The 25269-nt window shown below is 41.5% G+C and overlaps 2 protein-coding genes and 1 pseudogene across 3 annotated transcripts; all 3 read right to left on the bottom strand.

Moving 5' to 3' along the window:
- Positions 1–861: 861 nt before the first annotated feature.
- Positions 862–24933, bottom strand: lrrc9 (leucine rich repeat containing 9; the record flags this gene model as incomplete). Its single annotated transcript, XM_080784217.1, has 32 exons — positions 862–898; positions 996–1152; positions 2274–2460; positions 4219–4344; positions 5982–6050; positions 7899–8116; positions 9062–9198; positions 9829–9968; positions 10079–10187; positions 10501–10631; positions 10732–10854; positions 11052–11272; positions 12239–12416; positions 12567–12707; positions 12872–12997; positions 13191–13382; positions 13950–14069; positions 14676–14861; positions 15485–15612; positions 18570–18704; positions 19133–19268; positions 19437–19554; positions 19669–19848; positions 19958–20089; positions 21561–21742; positions 21882–22037; positions 22701–22883; positions 23508–23578; positions 23674–23737; positions 23889–24029; positions 24227–24445; positions 24874–24933. The coding sequence occupies 32 exons, from the start codon at positions 24931–24933 to the stop codon at positions 862–864; spliced, it is 4503 nt and encodes a 1500-aa protein (XP_080640343.1).
- LOC308329138 (thioredoxin-dependent peroxide reductase, mitochondrial-like) lies at positions 16483–17138 on the bottom strand (annotated as a pseudogene). The gene has a single exon. The product of its transcript is annotated as a thioredoxin-dependent peroxide reductase, mitochondrial-like (transcript).
- On the bottom strand, positions 17550–18140 carry LOC308329137 (signal peptidase complex subunit 2-like; the record flags this gene model as incomplete). The annotated part of the gene is made up of 1 exon (XM_080783343.1): positions 17550–18140. The coding sequence occupies one exon, from the start codon at positions 18138–18140 to the stop codon at positions 17550–17552; it is 591 nt and encodes a 196-aa protein (XP_080639469.1).
- Positions 24934–25269: the final 336 nt, after the last annotated feature.

Below are 25269 nucleotides of genomic sequence, written 5' to 3'. Positions count from 1 at the left end.
CCTACTACATAAATAATGCTATAAAGTACTTCCACAGCTGAATCGGGTGTGGATCCAATCCAATCTCTCTCACATGCCTTTCCTATCTCTCTGTATCCTGTCCTATCTGAAATATAGCATATCAAAATAAACATATATATAAAAATATATATAATATTATATAAATATAGTACTATAGCACTGAGATTTTCCTCCTCTGTGGGCATTTTTTTAAAATAGCCGCAAAACATTTATTTTTAAACAAGCATTTGTGGATGGTTCAACCTGAACTTAATGAACCTACCTTTTGATTTATGATGTACGTATGATGATCATATTGTTGTCCTGTTGAGCTGAATTGTACAGCACATGTTTTATCTGCATTGTTCTGCTTGTTAGTTGTTACCTTGTTCTGTATTTTTATTGTATGTAAAGCACTTTGTGAGTCCTCTCTGTGAAAGGTGCTATATAAATAAAATGTACTTACTTACTTAGTTACATACGGTCAATAAGACTGTTGGCTCACACAATTTTCAAATGCTGAAATTGCGGAAAACAAACAACTACATGCCTAGCCCCCCCTCCATGTAGTCCTACTGTAAATGAATTAGTCAAAGAATAATAGCTTGCTGCTAAGCAGAAATGGAAAAAAGGGTTACAAAATCGTGGGATTAAAAAAAGGAAAAAAAAGTATATTTCAAAGATATTGTATAGTTATAGACTATGTCGCATTTGAAAATTGATAGAATACATTTTATGCAACCGAAGCTGTATAGAGCATAACAAATGTTTTACTCTGGTATAATACTATGCTGTTAGTAACAGTAATGACACTGAACCACCTCTCCAACCTTTGGTAACAACCTCTCCTTTCCTTGGCATTTATGTTGATGGGGGTTTAGAAGAACTGTTCTGGAATCTGTAATACAACAATATGAGTGAAGATCAGCACTCACTGTGTATCATATTTTGTAAGATAAAGAAACATTTACATGTAATAATAATGGTTCACAAACCTGCTCTCTTGCTCCTGACTGGGATATGTGATGACGACCCGGTTACCATCAGGAAGGAGACCTGTGGTTGGACGGCTGCTCCCGGTTCTTTTGATGTACCTGAATGTGATCTCTGCTGGGCCACTGCGAGCAGCACCGCTGTGTTTCTGCTTCTTGTCTGAGGTCGGGAATTAAACAGTGGTGTGGATTAGAGCAGTGGTTCTCAAACTTGTTTGTGTCAAGGAAATGTATATGAATTTGGCCAGGACCCCCATGGACCCCCAAAAATATTGTGTGCCAGCCGCAAGGGATTCTTTGAAAATAGCAGATCTACAAGCTCACAACACGTTGCATAGTGACGTGTGGTGTGCTATTTTCAAATAGACGATGTATGAGGTGGTTAACACTTAACACACATTTTGATTCCATATTAACATGGAAACCAGACAAATCTGCCAGTGCAAAAAAAGAATATATATAAATATATAGCCCTCGGTAGATTTGGTCTGGCTGGGGCTCGCCTGGAACCCACTCAAGGGCCCCTGGGGGTCCCGGAACCCAGGACCACTGGATTAGAGAGCCCAGATGAGAGAAAGAACGGCAAACACTGAGTGGAGAGATCACATAACCGTAATAATCCCACACAGAGACTGACCTCATGCACTCTGACAAAGATTACTTAGTGTGCTGCTCTACGGTGGCTCGCTGCACTATATGGGTGAAAGGTCATCAGGATGACCCACGACTAGAAACTCATCCTTTACTTGGCTGTGAGAGCCGAGGCATCAGCTGTGCATGGTGTAAGTAGATAAGTACATTTACTCAGAAATACTCATGTACACCTTTCAGGATACTTTACTTTACTGGAGCGTTTCCAATTTTCAATACTTTTACTTCTACTCCATTACATGGACATGGACAATTATTTTAAAACTGTAGTTACTTACTCGTTACTTTTTAGATCAACTTTTACTCAAGTCTATTTTGATTACCAAACTTTTACTTGTAACAGTGTATTTCTACATTGCATTATTGATACTATTTATTGATCTTTAATTAATGTGTCGTGGTGAGGTAAAGTCAGTCACACTCACGTTTGGATGTGTCGTGGTGAGGTAAAGTCAGTCACACTCACGTTTGGATGTGTCGTGGTGAGGTAAAGTTAGTCACACTCACGTTTGGATGTGTCGTGGTGAGGTAAAGTCAGTCACACTCACGTTTGGATGTGTCGTGGTGAGGTAAAGTCAGTCACACTCACGTTTGGATGTGTCGTGGTGAGGTAAAGTCAGTCACACTCACGTTTGGATGTGTCGTGGTGAGGTAAAGTCTCCAGGTCCACGTTGCAGGGTAGGAGGACGTCGTGTCCCAGGAGGTTCTGCAGTCCCCCACTCAGGTTCGTCCCCCTTAGAGCCACATTTCGGGACACAAGGGGCAGCAGCCCAGGCAGGGTCATATCTAGTGCAGGCATAGAGGCTCCTGCAGGGCACTGTGATAGTAGCGTTAATATTAAAGGGAGGAGAATCAACATGTATTGTATTAGAATATATTAATGATCAATATCTCAGGTGCTATTAGAACTTAATTGTTTCATTTATGCTTTTATTGACAAAAATGCATATGAACATATGTACCTGTCAAGAGGATAGAACACAAAAAAGCTTGAGCGCTGTTATGGCCATTGTGGTCCTTTGAGAGTTAATAATGTGTGTGTAAACTGAGTTGGGGGCTAGCAGAGACATACAGAAAAAATGATCAATAGTAAATACATTCATACAATTTCTAACATACAAGAAAGCTAAAATAGCAAAAATGTTGGCAGGACTCTCGATTCTAGCAGGAGTCTGACTCTTTCTCCTGCTGTGCTCCTGATTTGTAATTTCTCTAATTAATCTCACAATTGAATGCACAATCCATGCCTCAAAAAACCCTGCCTGATGTGCTCATCACTGCATCCGCTCAAACCCACTCTGCTCAGTTTGCAGTTCCCAAGAATAAATTCATTGCTAAATAGTCCACTTGGTGCAAGAGACCTTTCATTTTCTAACCCCTAATGCAACCATATTCTAACCACTAGCCACAGATGTATTTATTCTGAGGGTAGGCCATTTGTAGTTACCGCAGAAAATCTCCCTCTTTTTCATAGCTCAATGTTGGTATGTGGAGCCTGCTACAACTCAACTAATTGATGGTTAGAATTATGTCCAACTACAATTCAGCCAACAATCGAGCTGATGTACTAAAGGCTTGCAGGTAACCCAATCCACATAGTAACTGCTGTGGAGTATAAAAGTCCACACCTTTCCCAACTCTTAAGTCTGTTCCATGATATATCATAATACTTCTTGACCTGTGACACCCACCCTGTCTCCGATGCAGAATACAGAGGGCTAAATCACTGTGCTCCCACATAGTAAACCTCCATCTGAGGAGAGTGGCACTGTAATGACTACTCAACGATAACAGCGGCCGAATTAAAATATGAACAGAACAGTCAGCAGAGTGAAAGCAGGCATAAGGATGAAATGATGAGGCTACAGGGTCAACGAAAAGAGCTCTTTGTGTTTATGTTTTTAATGAGAGAGTCCAGGATCTCCACTATGTCATTCCCACATCCACTATTAACAAGCAGAGGGGGTCGGGGGCTGACCCGGCTAATAGGGGGCAAATCCACTGGTGCATTACCGGCCGGGCACATTTCATCTAATCAGCAGGATGAAGCCAGCAGGCTTAGGCTGCTTTTAATTCACCAGCGCTGGAGGAGCATTACAGCTTCACTCGTTATGCAGGCATCAAATCAGTCAGACTGTAAGAGTCTGTTTTGGTAGTTCTGCTCTTGGTTGCTGTTTTTGCTCTATCCACAGTTTGATTTCAAGTTGAATTGTAATTCATATGATAAGGCCCATTAAAAGCTTTCTTTCTTTTCTTTTTTTTAACATAAAATAAGGCATTGGTTGATTTTTAGGTCAGTCATATAAGCGCATAGATTTAAGAGCTTCCTCGCTGTGGACCGCTGCAGCAGTACCCCATTACTATTTCTGTACCAAAACAATAACTGATACACACTATCATATGTCTGCCTCTTCTCTACAATGCATGAGTGTTTTGCTCAAATGATATTGCACTGCATTCTTTTAACCAATTTACTGGAAGACAATCAGTTTTCTCAGAGTTCTTTTTATGAATCGCTATTATTGTTTTTACTTAAAAAAAAAAAGTGTGCGTGCGTGTGTGCACGCGTGCTCACCAGTGTTTCTGTACTGAGGAGTTCAGCCCTGGTTCTCTCGTCCAGGGTGACCGTTACTCCATCCAGGACCTGCAGCCTGGTGAGACGCAGCACCACCACTGGTCTGTGTAATGACCGCCTGGTCACCTGGTAGGAATGGACGTATGCATTAATTACCCCATTAAAACCTGAAGACGATTCTACAAAGGCCTTCTAAATCAGTATAGTTCTCAAACTTTTTCTTGCCAAGGACACCCAAATGAATATATATTTATATTTGAACACCCCCTTTTTTTTTTAATCAATAAAAAGATTTAAAAAAAATGACATTCAAGATTTTTGAAAAAGGTTGAAAAAAATAGCAGATCTGCTATTTTTCTAAATACATTCTAAAAATAGTTTTATGAGAAACATGTTGCTAGAATCTAGGTAAAATCTAAAATGACACAGGTGCTTTCCAGTTCTTTTTAATCCCCCAATTTTACAAATTAATTCTTTTCCAATTGCCTAAACTGTAATCCTGGGTGCTGGGGGAGACCTAGTGGACCTACCTAGCCTGGATCCAGTCCAAAGACCCCGCCCACTCTCTGAGTGGACTGCGTCTCTTGAAGAAAGCTACAGTCTGATAATCAGGCTAGGACCTACCAGACCACTGGATCAGATTGTCTCAATAGAAGAGAGAGACCACCTTTTCTCTTTTTACTCCTATTTTCTAGTCGTTATTATGTAAATGAATTCCTCCCCACACACATTTGTGTTTTGTAAACTGCTGCTGTATATATGCTGTTGTATCGCAGAGCCTCTGTCCTGTACTCCTGACCTACACCAATTGTGCTCGTATAGACGCTAGACTAAAAGCAATTCATATTAAAAAAAAACATTTAATTGACCAAAAAACCTAAGACATCTGGTAGGTATGGAGTATCACAGACAGGACATCCCTATGGTCGCCAAGGCCCAGAGGCCACATTCCCAACTGCTGCAGTGAGTTCCCTGGCCCTTCCTTCCCTTTGCTCAGCTGCACCCATGGCCTGCAGGGCACACTCTGACCATGTCTGTCCAGTCATAGAACTTTATGTTCTTGCAGTTCTAGAGAGGAGTGCATGCCAATGTATGTGCAGCTGAGTGTAGCGGACAGACTTTGGCAGGGAAACATGGGTGAAACAGCGTGAGGTAGTGTTATGGTCCTGAGGGTGACTGTTGGCTTCCACCCTCTGGCAAGATTAAGTCCCTATGGAAAGAAAGAGGGGGGATGGGAAGCCACGTAGGAAAAAATAGACTACCACAGCTGATCATAGCTGTGTGTGGATGGACGGTAGTCAGGCTTTGTGCTGTTGGTTCTGCACAGATCTGATCCATTCGCTTCAGATGGGTGCTGTACTCCGACGAATCAGGTCTGATGATGGCCGTGTCATTTGGTCAGCGGATTTGTCTCCGATGTTTGAGGCACAGCAGACGGCCCATTGTGTAATCGCTTAATTTAGAACCACAGAGTAGCACTGGGTGAGTGTTTCTATTTAGAACCACAGAGTAGCACTGGGTGAGTGTTTTAGTGTCATTGAGGGAGTGAGCGAAAGAAAGTGAGCCTGTCAGCATGCTTTTGAAAATCTGTTTCTGAATGAGTGAGATTATTCTATGACCAACAGGACTTTTTGGATTCATATCAATAAACAAGGACCACAAAATTATAAATATGTTAGTAGTTATCCAAGACAATATTATAATCACAGATAACTTAATTTCACAACATCATCATTATGTCACAACAATTGACAATTACTTACATGATTGCCAACAACAGAGAGCTCCGTCAGCGAAGGAAGGACTTCTAGCTTGTCAAGTTCTGAAATGTCCTAAAAATCAGAGTCAGTTTGAATTATAGTGGAGTTTTCTTTTGTTATTGAACTTTTCCCTATGACTTGAGTTGGCCTCCTATATGATGGTGACCATAGAGTCAGATTTAAGTACAGTAATAGTATATTAGGACTGAACCTTTTCATAATTCATCATTTTGGCATAGTGATGGTGGTAGAAAGCTGATGGGGAGAGATTACACATGTGAGCTTCCACCAATCTCACGAGAGAGTTTGGGCATGCCACAAGGGTATCTCCCTTGTAGCCTTGGCATAGCCTTGGCTGTGTCTCATAGACGTCACTCTTATGCAGACTCTGACACACTGGAATATTTGATATTTGATATATTTGATATTCCAGTATTTGATATCTACTTATAGCCTTTTAGCATTAGGTTTTCACTATAATAGCGTCTATGATTCTGCCATCAGTGGAATGATGAAGAATTGACTGTCCACACTGTCACAAATTTGTTGATTGTTCCCTGACTTCCCACAGTGTGCAGAATCTGGAGCGTCAGCGTCACAAATGACAACCAATGTCTAACTAGCTGTCAGCAATAAAAGTTACAGTTGTCTACTGTTAATGTAATACACTTATAATAGGCCTACATGGTGGCCTGGCCCTCGTGTGTGTGTGTGTGTGTGTGTGTGTGTGTGTGTGTGTGTGTGTGCACGTGTGCGTGCGCACGTGTGTATCCACACGCGTGTGTGCATGCGTGTGTGTGCACACACGTATGACATTTCACTTCACATACCCCAGGCTGACGATGTGGGTCCATTTGGTTACATTTGTACACTCTCAGAGCTTAATTAATTAATTAATTCATCAATTATTAATTCATTCATTCATTCATTATACCAAGCTGTAAAGTTGTAATGCACTAGAAAGATTTAGGTTTACCTTGAATTCTAGTTTATTGAGGCACTACAGCTTTGCATTCTATTCATGTGATTATTTACCTTCTTTATTGTAAATCGCTGTGGATAAATGTCTTCTAAATTCCTAATTTGTAAATTGTAAAATGCAAGCGCAGACAAAAGTGAAAATCATACGCCTGCTGGGGTGAGAAAGCAATGTGGGCCCGGAAGGCTGATTACACGTTGCATTGATTGTTCCTCGCCGCCGTCGTCATACATACAGACCTGACCTTCAATCAAAGTTGATTCTCCTTTATACTTCCACAGTGGGGTGGTAACGACTCATGATTACTATATTTCACCCCCTAGTTTGCAAACACGCGGAAAAGTAATACAGCTATAGTTTGAAATAAAAATACATTCTGAAATGTCCCACGCGTTTAGCATATGAATGAATCCGTCTGTGTCAGTGATCAGTGATCATACAAAAGGCGACTATGACCTTGGTGGTAATGACCCTTTCTGTATGACAGAAGACTGAAATTCCTGTCATTATGGCAGCGCTATGAACAGTAGCAGAAGTGGAAGAAGTAAGACTATAAAGTAGCAATACCACAATGTTACAAGTAAAAGTCCTATTACTTTTACTTGAGCAAAAGTACAAAAGTATTGGCATCGAAATATAATTAAGGTGCCAAGTATCGGTACTCATATACAGTATCATGTTATTGGACTATAACTATTGATCATTAACCACAGCGCAATTTTATAATATATTATACTTAGACTAGACATACTCGGGAATGATGCAAGAACGATTGTGAGAGTATCTGTTGTTGTACCCATCGTTCTGTCTGTGTCCCCTTTATGGCCAAGGCCATACATGCCTGTGTCCCTCTTATGCCCATATATGGAGATGTTTCCATCTGTCTGTCCTTGCCCATATATGGGGATCCATGATGAGAGGCCAACGGCCCAGAAGACTACCTGTAGCTTGTTCATGTCGAGGAACAGTCGACGGAGCTCCACCAGGGGATCCAGGTGGTTGAGCTCCCGGAGTCGGTTCTCTGCCAGGTGCAACTCCACCAGGACCGTCTGACCTACGAAGGAGTTCTGGCCGAGGGCTTTGATCCGGTTCTTATCCAGAACCAGTTCCCTGAGGCACAGCAACCCCTCCAAACCCTCCACCTGGCTGATCTCATTACCTGAGAGAAAACCAGCCCAAAGAAGAAAACTGGTATAAGGCGTTATCTAAAATCAAATGTGAACTAAATACTTTGCAACTCCAGTTATTTCTTTAATAGCTTGTTGTTGTTGTTTCAGTCTACCAACGTTTATCATGAAAGAACTTGACGAACTCTTCATAACAGGTCAGGAGACTGAAGCATTGCTAGCAATGCAGAGAGGCAACATGTGCGTTTTGTTTTAATATAATTGATTTGGGGGGGGAATTACCACCAGCACCACAAAAAACAGACACAGTGGTGATATTCAGCCTATTATTGTGTGGCGTGGTCATGGATCTTTAGTTAATCTAATACAAAATACAATGTGTTGATTAGCCTTTAGTTAAAGGGGGTGTCAGTGATTTTCAGTCAAAAACCCTTAGGTTTCGTTTTTGCCTTGGGACACAAGCTTTCATCCAATAAGGATAGAGAACAAAAACGAAACCTAAAGTTTTTTGACCCCCAGGGGTTAACTGGGGACAGGGAGGAACTCCTTATATGGTCAGCACACTCTATAGTAGAGAGGATTATCACAACAAAACAAAAAAATAAGTGATATTTGAATTAAGTGAAATCACTGACTCTACCTTTAAGGGGCAAGAAAAGTGAGAGATACATTTTTGAAAGGTTTATAAGCAAAAGAGCAAGACCAGGCATGAAAGGTCAAATGGGGGAGGTTGGGTGATGATGATAAATCACTGACTGAATCACTATTAAGTGTAATGACGACAAATCACCACTAAAGTAAAACACAATCAAACACCAACAAAAGCGCCTGCAAAGAAAGTCACCATTTCTTTTCTTCAAACCTCATCTCCCACATGGGTCTAAAGAAGAATGCACTCTCTGCACTTTCCTTTTCACAGGCCCTATACACTGCATTTTTCACAGGCTTTGTAAGCGAGGTACAGTACCCATACATACCTTGAAGGAAGAGTGCTTTAAGATTGGAGAGCCTGCTGAGCTGCAGATTGGCCATATTGGAGATGCCATTGTGACTCAAATGCAGCACCTCCAGGCTGCCCATCAGTGGTTCCAAGCTGTCTGCCGGGCCTGCTTCCCTTAAACACAGATCGCAGGATGGGAGGATTTTGAATCCTGTCTGGTTGAATGAATTACTCTTTCTCTTCTCTCCCTGCTGCCTAATTTACAACAGTCAAACTGCACAGGTGCACCACACTCGCTGACTCAAGGCAATCACACTCAGAGCACACAAAAGCATGACAGTTTATCAGTTCTATTTATTCCTTGAATGGAAAATGGTAAAAGTGTGTTCCATTTTGTAATGATACGAAAATAGTTCAGAAATAAAAAAGCAAACAAAGAAGGATAGGAACTTTTGTACATTTCAATATATTTTTTTGTTGAAAAACAGATCAATATCCTGAACGCCTTAGCTTTTCTACTGTGTATTTTACTAATTGATTCATTAATTCAAAGGCGGAGGGAGGTGTGTGCTTCTGAACAACTATTATAGAAGGAATCTGAACTTCATTAGAAGAGATTGAAGAGCCAATCATGGATCAGTGCTGCCCCCAAGTGGTATTAAACTGGAAATTCACGTCAATACTGTATTCTATTGCAACAAAGCAGAAATAAGAGAAGAAGCTGTCATGATCTCTCATCAAAGAAAGTATTATTACATTTTCCTATCAGTTCAATTTATAATGAGAGATGTGGCAATGTGTTACCTGCTGCCCTTAGAAGAACCCTGCTGACCATAGCCACTGGAGCTGACTTTGTGATATAGAATCTGTCTGTTTGTCAGGTGGGCCTGAACACGCTGTCTGGGTAGGATAGACTCAATGGAATTATAATTCAGACAGAGAACCTGCGAGGAAGTAAGTAAGTTGTAAATAACCAGAATTATTTAACAATAAATCCTTAATGTGTCCAATGTCCACCCTCACGGAATGTAGCATGTCTTAATCAAATCCTAACCTTGATGTTGGGCAGGTCGATCAGGCCTGAAAATGAGGTGAGGTTGTTGTGTTCTAAGTTGACATGGTGCAGGCTTTGGAACAGCTCGGCTGGAGTCAGATCCACCATCCTGTGGACCAAGAGGATACATTTTCTTTAACTTGACATGTTTCAGATTCGTTTCAACAAGGAACTGCAAATCCTTGCCGTTAGTACAATGTACAATTTAAGGATTTTGAGGACGCTCCTATTCAAATAGACTGACAAAGTGTCAGATTGGAGTAAGCACCATGAACCTTTGTCAACTGGGTAAGTGGTTGAAGAATTAAAGTGCCAAGAAAAGTATAAGATAACAAGTAAACATCAAACCTGTAATCTATCTGACTCATATTATGATTTAATTATTGACACTATCCAACTTATCTTCTGGACCGATGCATTACCTAATGGAGCAGGACTGCAGGTCGAGGTCAATAATGTCTGAGTAGTTTGAGTGGCCCAGCTTCTCTGCCACCATGTCTGGAGTCAGACGCCCCCCAAACACATCCTTTGCGTTCTCGCTTTCCGTGACTTCCTAGAGAGAATACAACGACTTCATCAAGTCTTATCACAGTCAGGAAAGAATGACTACAATTTGATCAGTCAGATAGTTCGAGGTTATTGATGTACAGTACCACCGCAATCCCATCCAGTGCTTTTAGGGAGGGCAGTTGGAACACCACATATATCCGATAACTTTCCAGTTTCTCCACTAAAGGGTTCCCATAAAGATTGAGAATGACGAGGTTCGTCAGTGCCTGAAGAAAAAGAAAAAGGTAAATCTTCACACTGTAGACCAGAAAGAAAAAATACTGAAGAAAAACTACATTGTTATTTATATCCATGTTTCCACGCTACAATTTATTGATGCAGTGATTAGGTCCCTATTGTAGGCTTATCATTATAGGTGGTTAATAATAAGTGGTTAAAGACTATTCCATGAGACTGTCATCACCTTCAAATGGAAGATGTCTCGTGTTGTCCAGATGCGGTTATTGCCGATGTAAAGCTCAAAGAGGGAGCGGGCCCTCTGGATGCCAGACATGGAACCGATGCAATTATTCTCCACGGACAGGAAGTGCAGGTAAGGAAGCTGGCCCAGGACAGAGGCTTCTAGACAGGGCAGCTGGTTGCCATTCAGACTGAGTTTAGACAGGTGACACAATTTGGACAGCCCTGTGGGAGCCCAGAAGGAAAGAAATATATACTTCATGCATCATGCTGGGGTTTTGTTGCTGAGACCCTGTTATTTACTCTGTTTTACAATTTATATTTTACTATTTTTTTATTATTGTCACATTATTGAGGGGGCTTTAAGTACAATCATTTCACTGCTTGCAATGTTGCCACAACAATATGGGAGACATTAACATTTTTACACATAATACAGATTAAACAGATGAATCATCAGGCAAGCATCAGGCTAGGAGGCCGTTCATATTGCATAAAAGTTCACCATTTAGACTTAGAATCAATATGGAGATGACTAGCTGGCTGGTGCTAGGCCTATATGCAGAGCTAAAAGCAATTTAACTAGACCGATAGGGGCAACACAAATTGTGGACCAATCTCAACAAATTAAGTAAACATAATCTCGGAGTCATGTGATAATGAAATAGCTTTTCTTTTAAAATATATATAATTTTTATCCCACGATTTTGTAACCCATTTTTCACCCCTGTGTCAATTTTCTAATGTGATCCTGGGCTCTACACACCCTGAGCCAACCAAGTCCCCATATATGGTGGACGTGGGGAGAGCAACGGACTTGAACTCATGCTTCCTTCATGCCTGAGTGTCCAAGTTGCTTCTTTACACCTGACAGGGGGGAGTTTCCCTGGTTGGACGTAGCGCGTGGAAGGAACACATTATTCCAACCAGTTCCTTTCACCTCCATCAGGCACCCTGGCTGGCCAGGGGGGAGGCAGTTTATGAAATAGATTTTTGATATTCTATAGTGCTTTCATGTAACTGGCTTCCAGATTGGGGAAGTGGGAGGGGAAATTCTTTTTTTTTTTAGTTTTTAGATTTGTTTTTGTCTTCTTTTTTTCAAAAACACCATATAAATGGACGCAGTATATGTGTTGACCCCAGTGGTTCACTGACCATACCATGTACATATGGTTATAGTCCATGACTGACCGTCCATGCTGGTGATGCAGTTGTCATCTAGGGAAAGCTCCTCCAGATGCAGGCAGTTGTCCAGTCCCTCCAGTTTAGAAATTTCATTGTCATTAAAGGATGCCCAACGCAGGTTGATCAGCTTATCCAGGTTGGAGAGCCTGGAGAGCCCCTGGCTGTCAAGGTTCAGGGCTGTGATCTGCTCATGCGTCAAAGTTAAATACATTTAAATAATTAAGAATTAAGTATCAGGGATCTCCATAGCGTTTCGGTCAAACAGTTCTCGAGATACAGTATGTGAAGGACAGATACAGTAGATATGCATGCACTGAGCAATGAGCATAGTTACCTTTGCAGTCCAGCCAGGTTCTGGCTCTCTGTTGAGGTCCCAGGGTGATGGGCTAAGTTGACATAGGAGCTGGGCTGCTGAAAGCAGGCTGAGGCTGCGAGGGGGCTCGCTGTCTGTGCGGCAGTGAGCTAGCAGACAAGCCTGTTGTCAGAGTGTAAAAAGTTCAGTTTGAAGTTTAATTTATTCATTTATTTATTTTGTGACTCTCATTGCTTTTGTACAGCATACAGCACTGTAGGCTACTGTGCGGTACGTATACAAACATCCACGTTACATGTAATATTCATTAGGCAATAATTAGTAACCTGGTTAATTCTGGAGCTGGCAGCCCTCTGAATAGCAGCAGCAGCCTTGTCCTCTGTCACCAAAACATCATCCAGATGTGTGAGGCCCGTGACACGACCCAGTATGGTCATCCTGACCATCTCCGGCTGGAAGAAGCAACGCAGATTTAATGCAACTGCCCCTCACACACCAATTACAGCAGATCATTAATAATGAATAATAAAATAAAAAACGCATTAATAATATGATGAGTACGAGCAGTGAGTATGGCTTCACTTCAACACTGGCATTCATATGCATGTCATTTGATACAACTTCCTGTCACGGTAGTCCACTCACCCTGTGCCAGGGGTTGTACCGGGTGTCCAGTTTCAGCAGGGAGGGGACGTGTTTTCGGAGCACAGCAGTCTCTTTCCGGGCCTTGGTCAGCTTGTTCCAGCACACGTCAAGTTGTCTGAGCTGTCCCAAGCCTCTCAGCCCTTCCAGGGTCACTAGGTGGTTATGGCTCGCATCCACAAACTCCAGGTTGGGCTGGGCAGCAAATGTCAACACATATGTAAATGTACTGTGCAATTTACGGAAGGTCATTTAAAGTTATGTTGAACTTTGTTAGGCTAGAACCATTGGATTGTAAAGTTGACCGGGCATCATACAGGTGTAGCCCAAATATTGTCATCTTTATCAATTGTTACTATGCTCCTATGTGGGATTTTTGTTAGCAAAGAATTGCCATGGCAAATTTCTCTTTTGCTTATCTCGGCTACTGCTATTGTTGTTGGTCACATTATTACGCAGATATTGGTCGTCGATTTCTGTGACACTACAAACATACCATGAAGTGTAATAAAACAATGGATAAAGCAATTTCACTTTCCCTATTTTATATAGTGACAGAATTCACTTTGTTCCTGTTCTTTTATGCACATAAATTGTGATTTTGATTCACTGCACAATTCACTGCACAATGAGAGTAAATCCGTACTCTCTCGTTTACAGAGCACAGAAGAAATAAGAGATAACTGATGGACAAGATTTGGACTCCTTCCCAGGTAGCAATTCACAAAAACACAAAATGTCTGTGTCTTTGCACAGTATCACCATATGTGAGATGTCATCCAAGCGAGTGAACTCGTTGAAGCTGATGGTCAGTCGCCGCAATGCCCGCAGACAGGAGACCTCCTTGAGCTTATTCAGGCTGTTGCCATGGAGATTCAGTATCTAGGAATGCAAAAAGTATATTTGCGTTAACTTACGGTATTGTTTCTCAAATGTTTTGGAGTCACAGAACCCTTTTATAGTTTTACATTTTTAGTTGAGGAGTATGTGCCAGTAGCAAGGTAAAAATGAATGATTGAGGGTGCAGTTAACTTTACTCTGTTTGAAACTGGATTGACTGGTTGCAGTCAGATGGGGTCAAAAAACAACCTAATTTGAATGTGCCAAATAGGTTGTGATCAGCACAAAAGGCACAAGGCCCCACAGCACTGGTGTGTGAGGTGAGAGTGCAGTGCATACTGAATATGAAAGCATACAGTACATTTGGGACACATGGGATACACATGGGTCACATTGCGGTGGTCCGTATCCCAGGGGGTTCGCAGCCCGATCAGTTTGAGATTCCCTGACTTTTACGTATGAGTCACATTTAAAAGCCCACATCTGGGGCAACCCGATGGCCTAGAACATATACAGTAGGCTTTCTAATATGCCTGGCAGTGAGGACTCATTGGTTTGATTCCCAGCTGGAAAAACCATTTGCTTCATGCCAATCCTCTACACGGTTCTTGTCACATAAAAGGCTAAAACCAAAGCCTGAATCCTTACAGTGATCTGGCTGAGTACATTGGCTCTGGCCACGTTAAGCAGCATCTTCTCATCCAGGCTCAACATCTTGGGCCGTGGTTTGAGCACAGGGTCCATTCTGAGGGCCTCGTCATCCAGAGAAATGTCATTGGGAGCAGTATGATCTGTGCTCATGCCAAGGCTAGGGGCAGCAGGCTGAGGTTGGTGCTAGTAACACAGAACATACAACATCAAAAGGGTTAAAACAGAGATTTTGTCTGAGAAACACAAATGAAGGCAGTTGGATGTTGCCAAACAGTGCAGGTCCCAGGTGTACAGTATGTGTATCTAGTACGTCATGTGGTCAAGTACTATACTTCTTTTAGTGATTTTGACAAATGTCACACTCTTCAGTATTTCTTTTTTTTAAAGATATTTTTTATTGTTTATTTTTTAAGGGACAGACAGTAGGCTGACAGGAAACTGGAGAGAGATGGGGGAAGACATGCAGTAAAGGCTGTGTCGGGCTCGGGAGTCGGAACCCGCGGCACACTGCGACTGGATTACCAGTCGGGTGCCCAGACGGTTACGCCACCGCCTGGGCCCACTCTTCAGTATTTACAATTTTCTATATTTCTACTCCACTACATCTCATAGAACATATTGTACTTTTACTCCAATACAATTATATGAACATTTGAAAAGTAGTATGTGCTAATAAATTAGTGGGTCCTAGTTAACTATCTCTGGCCAGACAGAGAGAGACAGACAGACAGACAGACAGACAGAACTATAGATGGCTACCGTCTTTCATGAGCGACGCCGTAAAAGGGGCGATTCAAATACATTACCTGGGTAATGTACTCAAAGTCAATGAGGTACTCGGGCAAGACCAACTCATGGTCAAACACGAACCACTGGCTTTGTCTGAGAATGGAAGTCGTCGAGCCATTGTGCACTTGTAAGGAGCGGGATCTCTCTGGAAAATCAAACAAAAAACTATCACATGGGTGGGATCTTGGTCTAGTAAGGGAATGGCTTCAAGATTTAATCTTGGTCTTCATGATGTAGCCACCAGTCATATGAAAGTGGTTCTCAACCTTTTATACCAAGTACCACCTCAGAAAATATTTGGCTCTGCAAGTACCACCATAAAAACGGATGTTAAAATACAGGAATGTAAACCTGCCCCATCCTATTCAGCTATGCACAGTTAGCACAGTAGGGATTAATGCTGCTGCTCTAACGAAACAGTCTAGTAATCAGCACAACTGATGATATTTCTAATGTGATTAATCAGTTCTCAAAACTCCAAATATAGAGATGTCTGACATGAATGCCTTTCTTTCCAATTACGTTATTTTTTTATTTTATTTTTTTATTTTTGAGTATGAACAGATGCAACTATTAATTGTGAACTAGTATTTAAAAGGGAAGCAACCATGTTGCTGGACAACGCAATATCTGAACAAAAAAGTAGCAGTAGTAGGATATAGGTATACCTCACTATGGCATACTAATACCTCAATGGTGAATACCTATTTTACCAGCTAGACAGTGATACTTACAAAAATGAAGCTAAAGAAACCAGCATTCCCTGTTTTAACTATTTTCATCTGCAAAGACCTTAGGGCTTAAATCAGTAAGCTGGAGCTTTGTGCAATAGTTTGGATCGTCTGGACTGACAATATTGAGAGCTAGCTGTGAAATAAGTTTATGTCGCTTGCCGTATTTTTAGCAAGCATCAGCATTGTGCGATGTATGCTGAATTAAGTAGGTAAGCAACTTTTCGACGAGAGAGAGCAACAGGGTGGCATTCCTCTTAAAACAGAACATTCACTTTTCTTTTTTAGTAAGAGCTGTGAGTTGATGTCTTCATTAGTTGACGCACTTCCCCATGGGTCTTCACAAACTGGAACGCCTTTACTAGACGAAGGGTTTCCTCCACACAGCGACCTACTGGCAGGTCATTCACGCTCATGTGCCTAACCACACCTTGTGGATCAATGAGAAACAGCCCTCTCAGTGCAATGCCTGGACCTTCCAGAAGAACCCCGTAGTCTTTAGAAACCTGCTTTGTGAGGTCAGCTAGCAGAGGGATGTTGATGTGGCCCAGGCCTCCAGCCTTGCGTGGTGTATTAATCCATGCCAGGTGGGTGAAGTGAGAGTCCACAGACACCCCCACCACCTCACAGTCGATGTCATGAAACTCACTGGCCTTGTCACTGAACGAGATGATCTCTGTCGGGCACACGAACGTGAAATCCAGGGGGTAGAAGAACAGGACCAGGTATTTGCCCTTAAAGTCGTCCAGGGTCATCTCCTTGAACTCTCCATTGTGGACAGCAGTAGCTTTAAAATGTTGGGGCCAATCTGAGAGCACTGGTTGACAGACAGGCCCTATGGACAGACTGAGGCTCCATGGGGACTGAGTGATGCAACTTTCAGTCCTCCTGCAGCAACTCTTGCAGAGGTCCTGAGCAGTCTTCCAATGGTGGTCGCCATGTTGGATTATATTAATCTAATTAATACCCAAACTTTAAAAGGTTCAGTCATCCATGACATCAGTTTGTCTCCATATTGGGCTTATCGAGAGAATAGAGATACACACTCACAGATATAGTACATATTATGTTTTATATCGTAGTACCCGTAATGTAGTCTATGCTGGCAGTTCAACTATGATAGACCAACTTTGGGCAAAAGGTTACTTAAAATGTATACTAGAAGTCAATGGAAAGGCAAATATGGAGCCATATGGAAAATGTGGAGGTCAATATGACATCAAAACAAGCCTACATTGTTTCTTCAGTATAGTGCTTTCTATGGTTACTAGCTAGTGCAGTACTCATATTAGTACTCACTCATCTCCATATTTGGGACAGATATAGATTCAGACACTGAGATTTGTGGAATTTATTTCTTTTTTTCTGTGGCCAATGAATCATGGAGTTTAGAGATGGACTTCTCAAACTGGTCCATCACTAACTTGCCACTGTCATCAAAGAACGAAGATACAGACTTGGTGAAGCTCGCCTCGCGGTATAAGCCAGATTTCCCATCCGTGAAACCCACTTGGAGTGTGTACTGGTCATCAAAACATTTTAGACTGGAGGAGAGCTGCCACACATGGTCCACCCCCACTGTGACTTTCTGTACTGCCACCAGGAAGATGAATTTCTCTTTGTATGATTTGTGCAGAATCAGTATCCCACTCATCATAAAATATGAGACGACGCAGAAGGTGAGCACAGGTTTGGATTTTGGGAAGGGATACAGGTAATCCCAGGCCAGAGCAAACATGGCAATCATACATGCCACAGTAGAGATCAACAGACGGACATCTATTAGACTGAAGTTCTCCACATAACAATACTTCTCCAACATGAGCTTCTTAGCTGCATCATCGAGTGCGTTCTTAACAGCTGCTCCGTCCCATTTATCAACCCACACTGGATTCTCATCTACTCTCCTTTTTGCCAGATTTCCACGCTTTTGGTTTGACATTGCTTATCCTTACGATAATTTTGCACCAGATTGTGTCTTAAACACCTTATATAAGGCTGACCATAAGGCTGACCTGGTCTGATGTCACAAACTACACAAACCGTTGCCATACATGCTTAAAATGCCACTGTGCAGGCGTCCGATGTCAGAACAGGCCAGCTCCATATAGAGATATAGGGGTGATGAGGGTCAGATCCTGGGCAGAGGCTTTTGTGCTGGTTCTGGACAACCGGTGATCTGACGGACTCGACAACGGGCACAGCACTTCGTGTGGTGGTGTGGAGCGAGTGTGTCGAATTTGAAGTCGGTGGGGCGAACGGTTCTCGAGTTACGTGGATTACAGACGTAAGTAGACACATACACGCAGAGACTTTGTGCATTTATAGAATGAGTGCATTATGGTTGAGTGCTGTATGTTCCGTTTTGTACCTGTATGTATTCCATGTTCAGCATGCACAGTACGATACACAGAGTGGGCTTTGGGATAACAACTGCTGTCCACTGGGTCTCCCTCCCGGACAGGGAAGCATCTACCAAAGAATACTTTGGCAACAATGGTCTGACCTGGAAACAAATGTTTTGTTATTAAAAACGGAGTGTGACGTAACTGCTTGACCCAGTAAATAAATACATGTCTAGATTCACTCTCATCTACTTAAGCACATACACTGATACACATACACTGCGACAACATCGCCATCTCTTATCATATGGACTGATGCCTGTGCACAATGATACGAGATGCACATCTTCTGGTCATGCCATGTGTCCAGAACCTTTTATTCTCTATTTGTGTTACCTACTTTAAACCTCGACATATGACACTGCCTGGCATCTTGTTCTTAGTTAGAGGGAGACTCGCACAACAATAAGACGTTGTGTAAAGCTTAATTCATACAACATCGTCTGATGCTGTCGAATGACGAAAATATCAGATCTACAGTACAAGCTCACAACAACCTGTCACATGCAGGCATGAGAAAGTCACATACCATATCTGTAAGGGACAGCATCCTTGCTTTGCGTGGAGTTGCCTTGGCTGGCATGGCGCTGTGCAAACTCAATCCTGGGCTGTTCAGACACAAACAGGCTGTTGGATAGCGGTACAGCGTTCTCTCTGCCAGGGGCCTGGTGAACAGACGACAGAGAAACACATGGTCAAAATCATGACCATCTGCAACTCCTACGGGACAAAAAAAAACTATTTTAAACTTAAGGTTGGAATCCTGAGTGTTAATTTAACTCTGAATTTAACTTTATCTCTGTTCAGTTAAATGAATGCTCCGGTGCATGTACCTTATACAGTTCTGGATTTTGAAAGCCTTCTTCTGCAATGTGTAACATTTCATTCCGTTCTGTGGTTTTTTCAGGGTCAGCCACGTAAAACAAGAAGTCCAGCCGTCGTTTATAACTCCTTCGGGAATGCAACCAAATTAATATCACATTAACTAAATATTATTAGTAGTAGTATAGTAGAAGTAGTAGTAGAAGTATAGATACACTGGTATTAAAGTCCAGTTTTGCTTACTGTGAGAACACAGGGGATTCTTCACTGGCTAAGAGGCTATGAAGTTTGTCCTCAAACCGAAGCATCAAAGCCCGATTGTGGATTCGGATAATGCGGTTGACCTTGACACCAGTGATGCTATGAGGCGTGTAGTCTGCAGCCAAGAAACGTGATTGCACAAGGTCATGACAAGACATAAACCTATTGGAAAGAGCAAATGGAATGGGGTCAGTACATTTAAATGTTCCGTTATTTAAATTTAAATAGGTTTTCCTAGTTCGCGTGATAATACGACAACAATCTGAAGTACCAAGCGTCTGTAGTGCTGCCTTCTTCAAAACGGACATTTCCCACAGTCTCCAGCTCCATCAGCAAGCAGTCGACCATAAACACATTCCTGCTTGTAGCTTGTGACAGTTTGTGCGCATGCCAGATTTCAATCCTGGAACAAGACAGAAAATAGCTTTCCTCTCACATACAGTACATACAATAGTTTATCATTTTTCAGAAGCTCATGTGTATAAAGTGTGACTGTGAACCTCTGTGACTCTCTTCTGGACAAAGTGAAGTAGCTTATGCTATGTGTGTGTATGAGGCAGCACGCATGAACCAATTCACCCTTTGTCAGATTTATGATTGGTCCCTGAACTAGACTGACTAACCAGCAGGCTCTATCTGACTTGTTCCGCCTTGTTTATGTTGAATTTGCATCATTTTTGGAAAAAACTAAAAACAAACATGATATTCCCAGTCACCATGCTGTGCCTGTGATGTTCCTTTTTACTGACACCAAGTTTAAAATAAGAATTGAACGCACAGAATATCAATACGAAGCAACTGAAAAACACGTTATTTCAATGGTAGTGGATGCTTTTGCTTAAAGAATGATTGTGTGCTTCATTTGACTATGGACTGTATGTGTGTGTTAATTTCAGTGGCTGAGTGTTTCAGTCTATTGACACAGCTCGTTTTTTATTTGAGGCATTTTCAAGTTTATTCAGACAGACACAGTGACGAAAGAGACAAGAAACGCAGAGGAGCAGTGGAGTGACATGCAGCAACAGTCTGGCCGGCAGTGGTGGAAACTAAGTTTCTAATTTTTAGGTATATTTAGTATATCCAATTTCCAATACTTTTACTTACACTACATCTTAGAGGTAATTATTGTACTTTTACTCCACTGCTAAGACACATTTCCAACTATAAGGAAAAATCACACCCGTGTGAAGTGAGTGGTGCAACTCCGTGTGGGGGTCCCCGTGGGGTCTGCGGAAGTTCCAGACCCCCAGGAACGCGGCCAGGGTGCCGGCCCGGTTCCGGCGAGCTGCCCCGAGTCCGAAACAGTCGAGAAATGACAGAGTTACCGTGTGGGGGTCCCCGGGGGGTCAAATGAAGCACATACCAACTCGCCCCGGGCGTACAGCTGGCGGAAATTCGCGGCCTCGTATTCCTAAGTAAATTATACGGCAGTGGCTCAGAGTGGCCAGTAGAACAGCAGGATGGGAAAACCATGAGGTTCCCAGTGTCGAAGTGTCCTTGAGCAAGACACTGAAGCCCTAATTGCTCCCGGTGAATGTAATGCACAATCTATGTAAAGCGCTTTGGATAAAGGCGCTATATAAATGCACCATTTACCATCACTAGTACTGGAGAGCGCTTCAGGTGTGCAAGCCATAATCTAGATTTCACCCTTGACCTTTGGCAGATTTTATAGACTGGATGTGACTGCACTACTACTTGGTGCATGCAGTCCTCATTATGGGTTCCAGACAAGGGGGTGACCCCAAGCATAGGCTGACAGGTCAGGACTTTGAGATACGGTTTGGACAATACAGGAGTTTATTGGCTCTCCATGGAAAAACGCAACAACACAAACTTTGACAAAGGCTTATAACTTAAACTTATAAACTTACTCTTCCAACTTCCTGTACCAATGTTTGAGCCTCCCCCTCAGTGCTTCCATCTTACAGTTTAGTTCATGCTCTGGTGTGGGATCATGGCTGATGTTGGCAGGGAGGTCACTGCTGTCTCCTGAATCTTCAGTCAGGGCAGACTTCCTGCAGCTGTTCTGCATCTCTGAGAGGTCACACTCCAACTACGAGTACACACAAATGAAAAAAGTGTGTTATGAACAGAATGTTATAAAAACAAGAGAATTGATGGCTCCATCATACATTCTCCTACCTATACTATACTAAAAAATAAATACATCCTATTTGCAGGATTGCACATACATTCTTGAGAGCATAACTGAAGGCCCTGATGCGCTCCTCTGGCAATTCTAACATAGTCTTCTTCTGCTCCATAAGACTGGCCTGGGTCTCAGCCAGTTTCCTCTGAGCAGTGCGGACACGCATGTTGTAGTACATCATCTTCTTCATAACCGTACCCTGGAAAGGAAAAATTCACTGACAATTAGTAGATATTGCCTGAATGCTCTGGAGGTTTCACACTTTGTATACAGTATGTGTGTGCTATGATGTACAAAGCTATTTCTATTCATATATTGCTATTTTGATACTTGCACCACTTGTCATACTAGAGTTCATTGTGGCATGTTTTAATTATTCTAATCAGGGTGATAGGCTGATCTCACATGTTTTCAATTTAATTGATAACACACTTGTATTTCTGTTGCTTAGATAGCAATTCTGTAGACTTAGATAGCATTTGATACAGACTTATAGCATGTTATGTAAACAGCATAAGTGCATTGTATGTAGTCATAGCACGTCATAGTACATAATGTATATCATAGTAGTATAGATGTATAGCTTATATGTATAGTTTCATTATAGATATTCCACTGTTACTTTCTTAGCTTACGCATGTTTCATGATAAATGTTTTTATGTGATGTATTCCCCATGCTTTTTGTTCTTGCTTAATGTAAGTCGCTCTGGATTAAGAGCGTCTGCTAAATGCCTAAATTGTAAATTGTTGGTTCAGCTTTAAGTTTATGACATTACTGTGGGAATACTGTGAATGGAGAAGAACACTTAGGGAAAGGACTGAACATAGGTTTAGGACTGATGGGCCCTCTGTGTACAGTACCTCAGCTGCTTCCTTCACTTGCTTGCTTGAGACATCATAGGTGTCAAGTCGCTGGAGGCCAGGCATGTGATAAAGGACATGGGTTGCATAGTTACAGAGCAGGCACACTGGGTTTGGGCTCGACTGGGGGTCCTTCAGTTCCAGCTCTCTGAGACGGGGCAACTTGGCAAGCAGGGTCAGCTCCTGTTACACCAACCACATAGAATAAACATACTAGCCTGTTAGGAAATACGGTTTTCTCTAAAGTCCCACATTATTTTCCATAAAAAAGCAAGGCTTTTTGTCTCCTCCAGGCCAGACATTTATTTATTTATTTTTATTTAACTATGTCAATGTTCCGGGGACCCCCACATCATGTAACTCTGTCATTTCTCGAAGGTTTCAGACACGGGGCAGCTTGGCGCGTTCCTGGGGGCTGACTAATGTTAAATGTTAAACTTTGCACGCCCACTCAGTAGGGAAGGGAACATATTTGTTACTTGTATTTGTAAGACAATTTATAGGCCCTGTTTGTGCCAGATTTTGCCATCTTGCGTTTTCTTCAAAACACTTTTTGCTCTGAGGAGCAAAAAGTACTGCTACACTATTTCTCTACCTCCAAGGGGAATTTGCTCCCCCTTCATGTCTATGCTATATGAGAAGGGGAAAATTGAGGTTCTGTAAAGGCACAGTATGGGTTATTGATGGATTAATACAATTTGGGATATTAACTCCTATCAAGGAAAGAATAAAGACTAGAACAGCCTTTGGTATGACTACTATAGGCTACTGTATGTTTTTTATTTGTTAAAATAATGATTGCCTTACCTTAAATGAGCTGATATTGTTCCCAGAAAGATTAAGATGTTGAAGGTTCTTATTCAGATCAAGGTTATGACCTTGAGATGGGAATGATGAGAAATGTAATACTTATTTTGCCATATACAGTCCAAACATAACTTGACTGAAAACTGTAGCGGCTCCTTTACCTTACCTATCCTTTCAATATTGTTGTCAGCAAGGTTTAGTTCTCTCAATTTCTGAAGTGTATCCAGACCCTTTACAAAACAAGACAAACTGATGAAACATGCATTATGTAAAATTGCCTTTTATTTTGAGAATTAACAAACAAATAAAATAAAACATTCTGCAATATACCAGTAAATAATCAATAAAGGGGATTGATACATTAATTTAAAAAAATCAAACCTTGATATCAGTGATGGAGTTGTTGTTGAGCCACAGCACTTGTAGATTAACATGCAACTGTAAATTCTCAATTTCCGCTATTTGGTTATCATAAAGATATAGTTTTTGTAGATGAAAGCAATTTTGTATCCCAGATATCCCCTGCAAAAATGTTTATAAAACACACATATTAAAAGCCTATTCTAGATGCATGTGGTACACATATTGTACAATTCATAAATACATTATTTCAAATACTGAAAATGTGTATATGTCAACAAATAATGATTGACTTAAAACACGAGTAGTATTATAATCGTGTTAAAATCTGCAGTGCCAGACAAGCATGGGAGACATACCTTCAGTTGGCATTCGACCACCCAGAGCTCTCGGAGCAGAGGGCAACATTCGAGGCCTTGAATGTGGCTGATGTTCTGACTTACTATTGTCAGCTGGCAGAGTTTTGGAAAGAGGGAAAGCCCGACAATGCGGGGAAAGCCATTGAAGAATATCTCAAGGGAAGTAATGGAGCTCCCATCCAGTGGTATCTTTTCATAGGATATCCCATTAGCCACACACTGTTGGGAAATATGAACAAATAGTTTAACAAAGTTTTGTCGTTTTTGGAAATGGGCAAAAATGATCTTTTTTGGTTAAAAAAAAGAGAGAGAAAAAAAGGATTGAAGCACTATTCTGAAGGGATTTGTGTAGTATACATAGTGTTTGTTCAGTAACAGGATTCCTGTAAGTCTTACATGTCTCTTTGTTCTAAAAAAATATATGTTTAAATGACAGAAAAACTGTAAAATAAATCACAATGTTTTGTGTGTCCGGAAAGAAAGAAAGAACATTATCTAAATGACAGTAGACTTGCATACATATTCAATTTTCAGTTAGTCACAAATGTCACTGCATGGAAAATAAACTGGTCCCATTTTAGAATGTATTACTTAACGTAATGTTGTCAAGTGTGAGAAGAAAAGATATTATTTGCTCATAAACTCACCAATTCTTTGATGATATCTTCATCATCGTTGTGCCTTTGCTTCATGTCTACCTGTATCATTGTTTATGTAAATAATCAAAACTAAACAGATTAAATGAAAACAGGCATAGCTCTGATTTATGGGGGCTAAACATTAAAATTATAGTGATCACAAATAACAAAATCATATATAAAAAAATCACCCGGGACGAACGAGACAACAGTCGTTCCGAAGCAAAATACGAACTGCTGGAATGTTTGGGGACACGGCCGTTTCTATGTAGGAGCGTCTGGTTGCTACGGCGCCATGTTGACTTTTCTATCCTAATCTCGCGTAGCTAGAGCCAGACCTCCACCACGCACATAGATATTTCATGCACGCACGCGTCCCACTAATGAGCCCACTGCATTCTGTCA

Source organism: Protomyctophum bolini (genome assembly GCF_963924005.1).
Source record: "Protomyctophum bolini genome assembly, chromosome: 15".
Lineage (NCBI taxonomy): Eukaryota > Metazoa > Chordata > Actinopteri > Myctophiformes > Myctophidae > Protomyctophum > Protomyctophum bolini.
The sequence above is the reverse complement of the archived record's forward strand: the minus strand, read 5'-3'. Positions and strand labels throughout refer to the sequence as shown.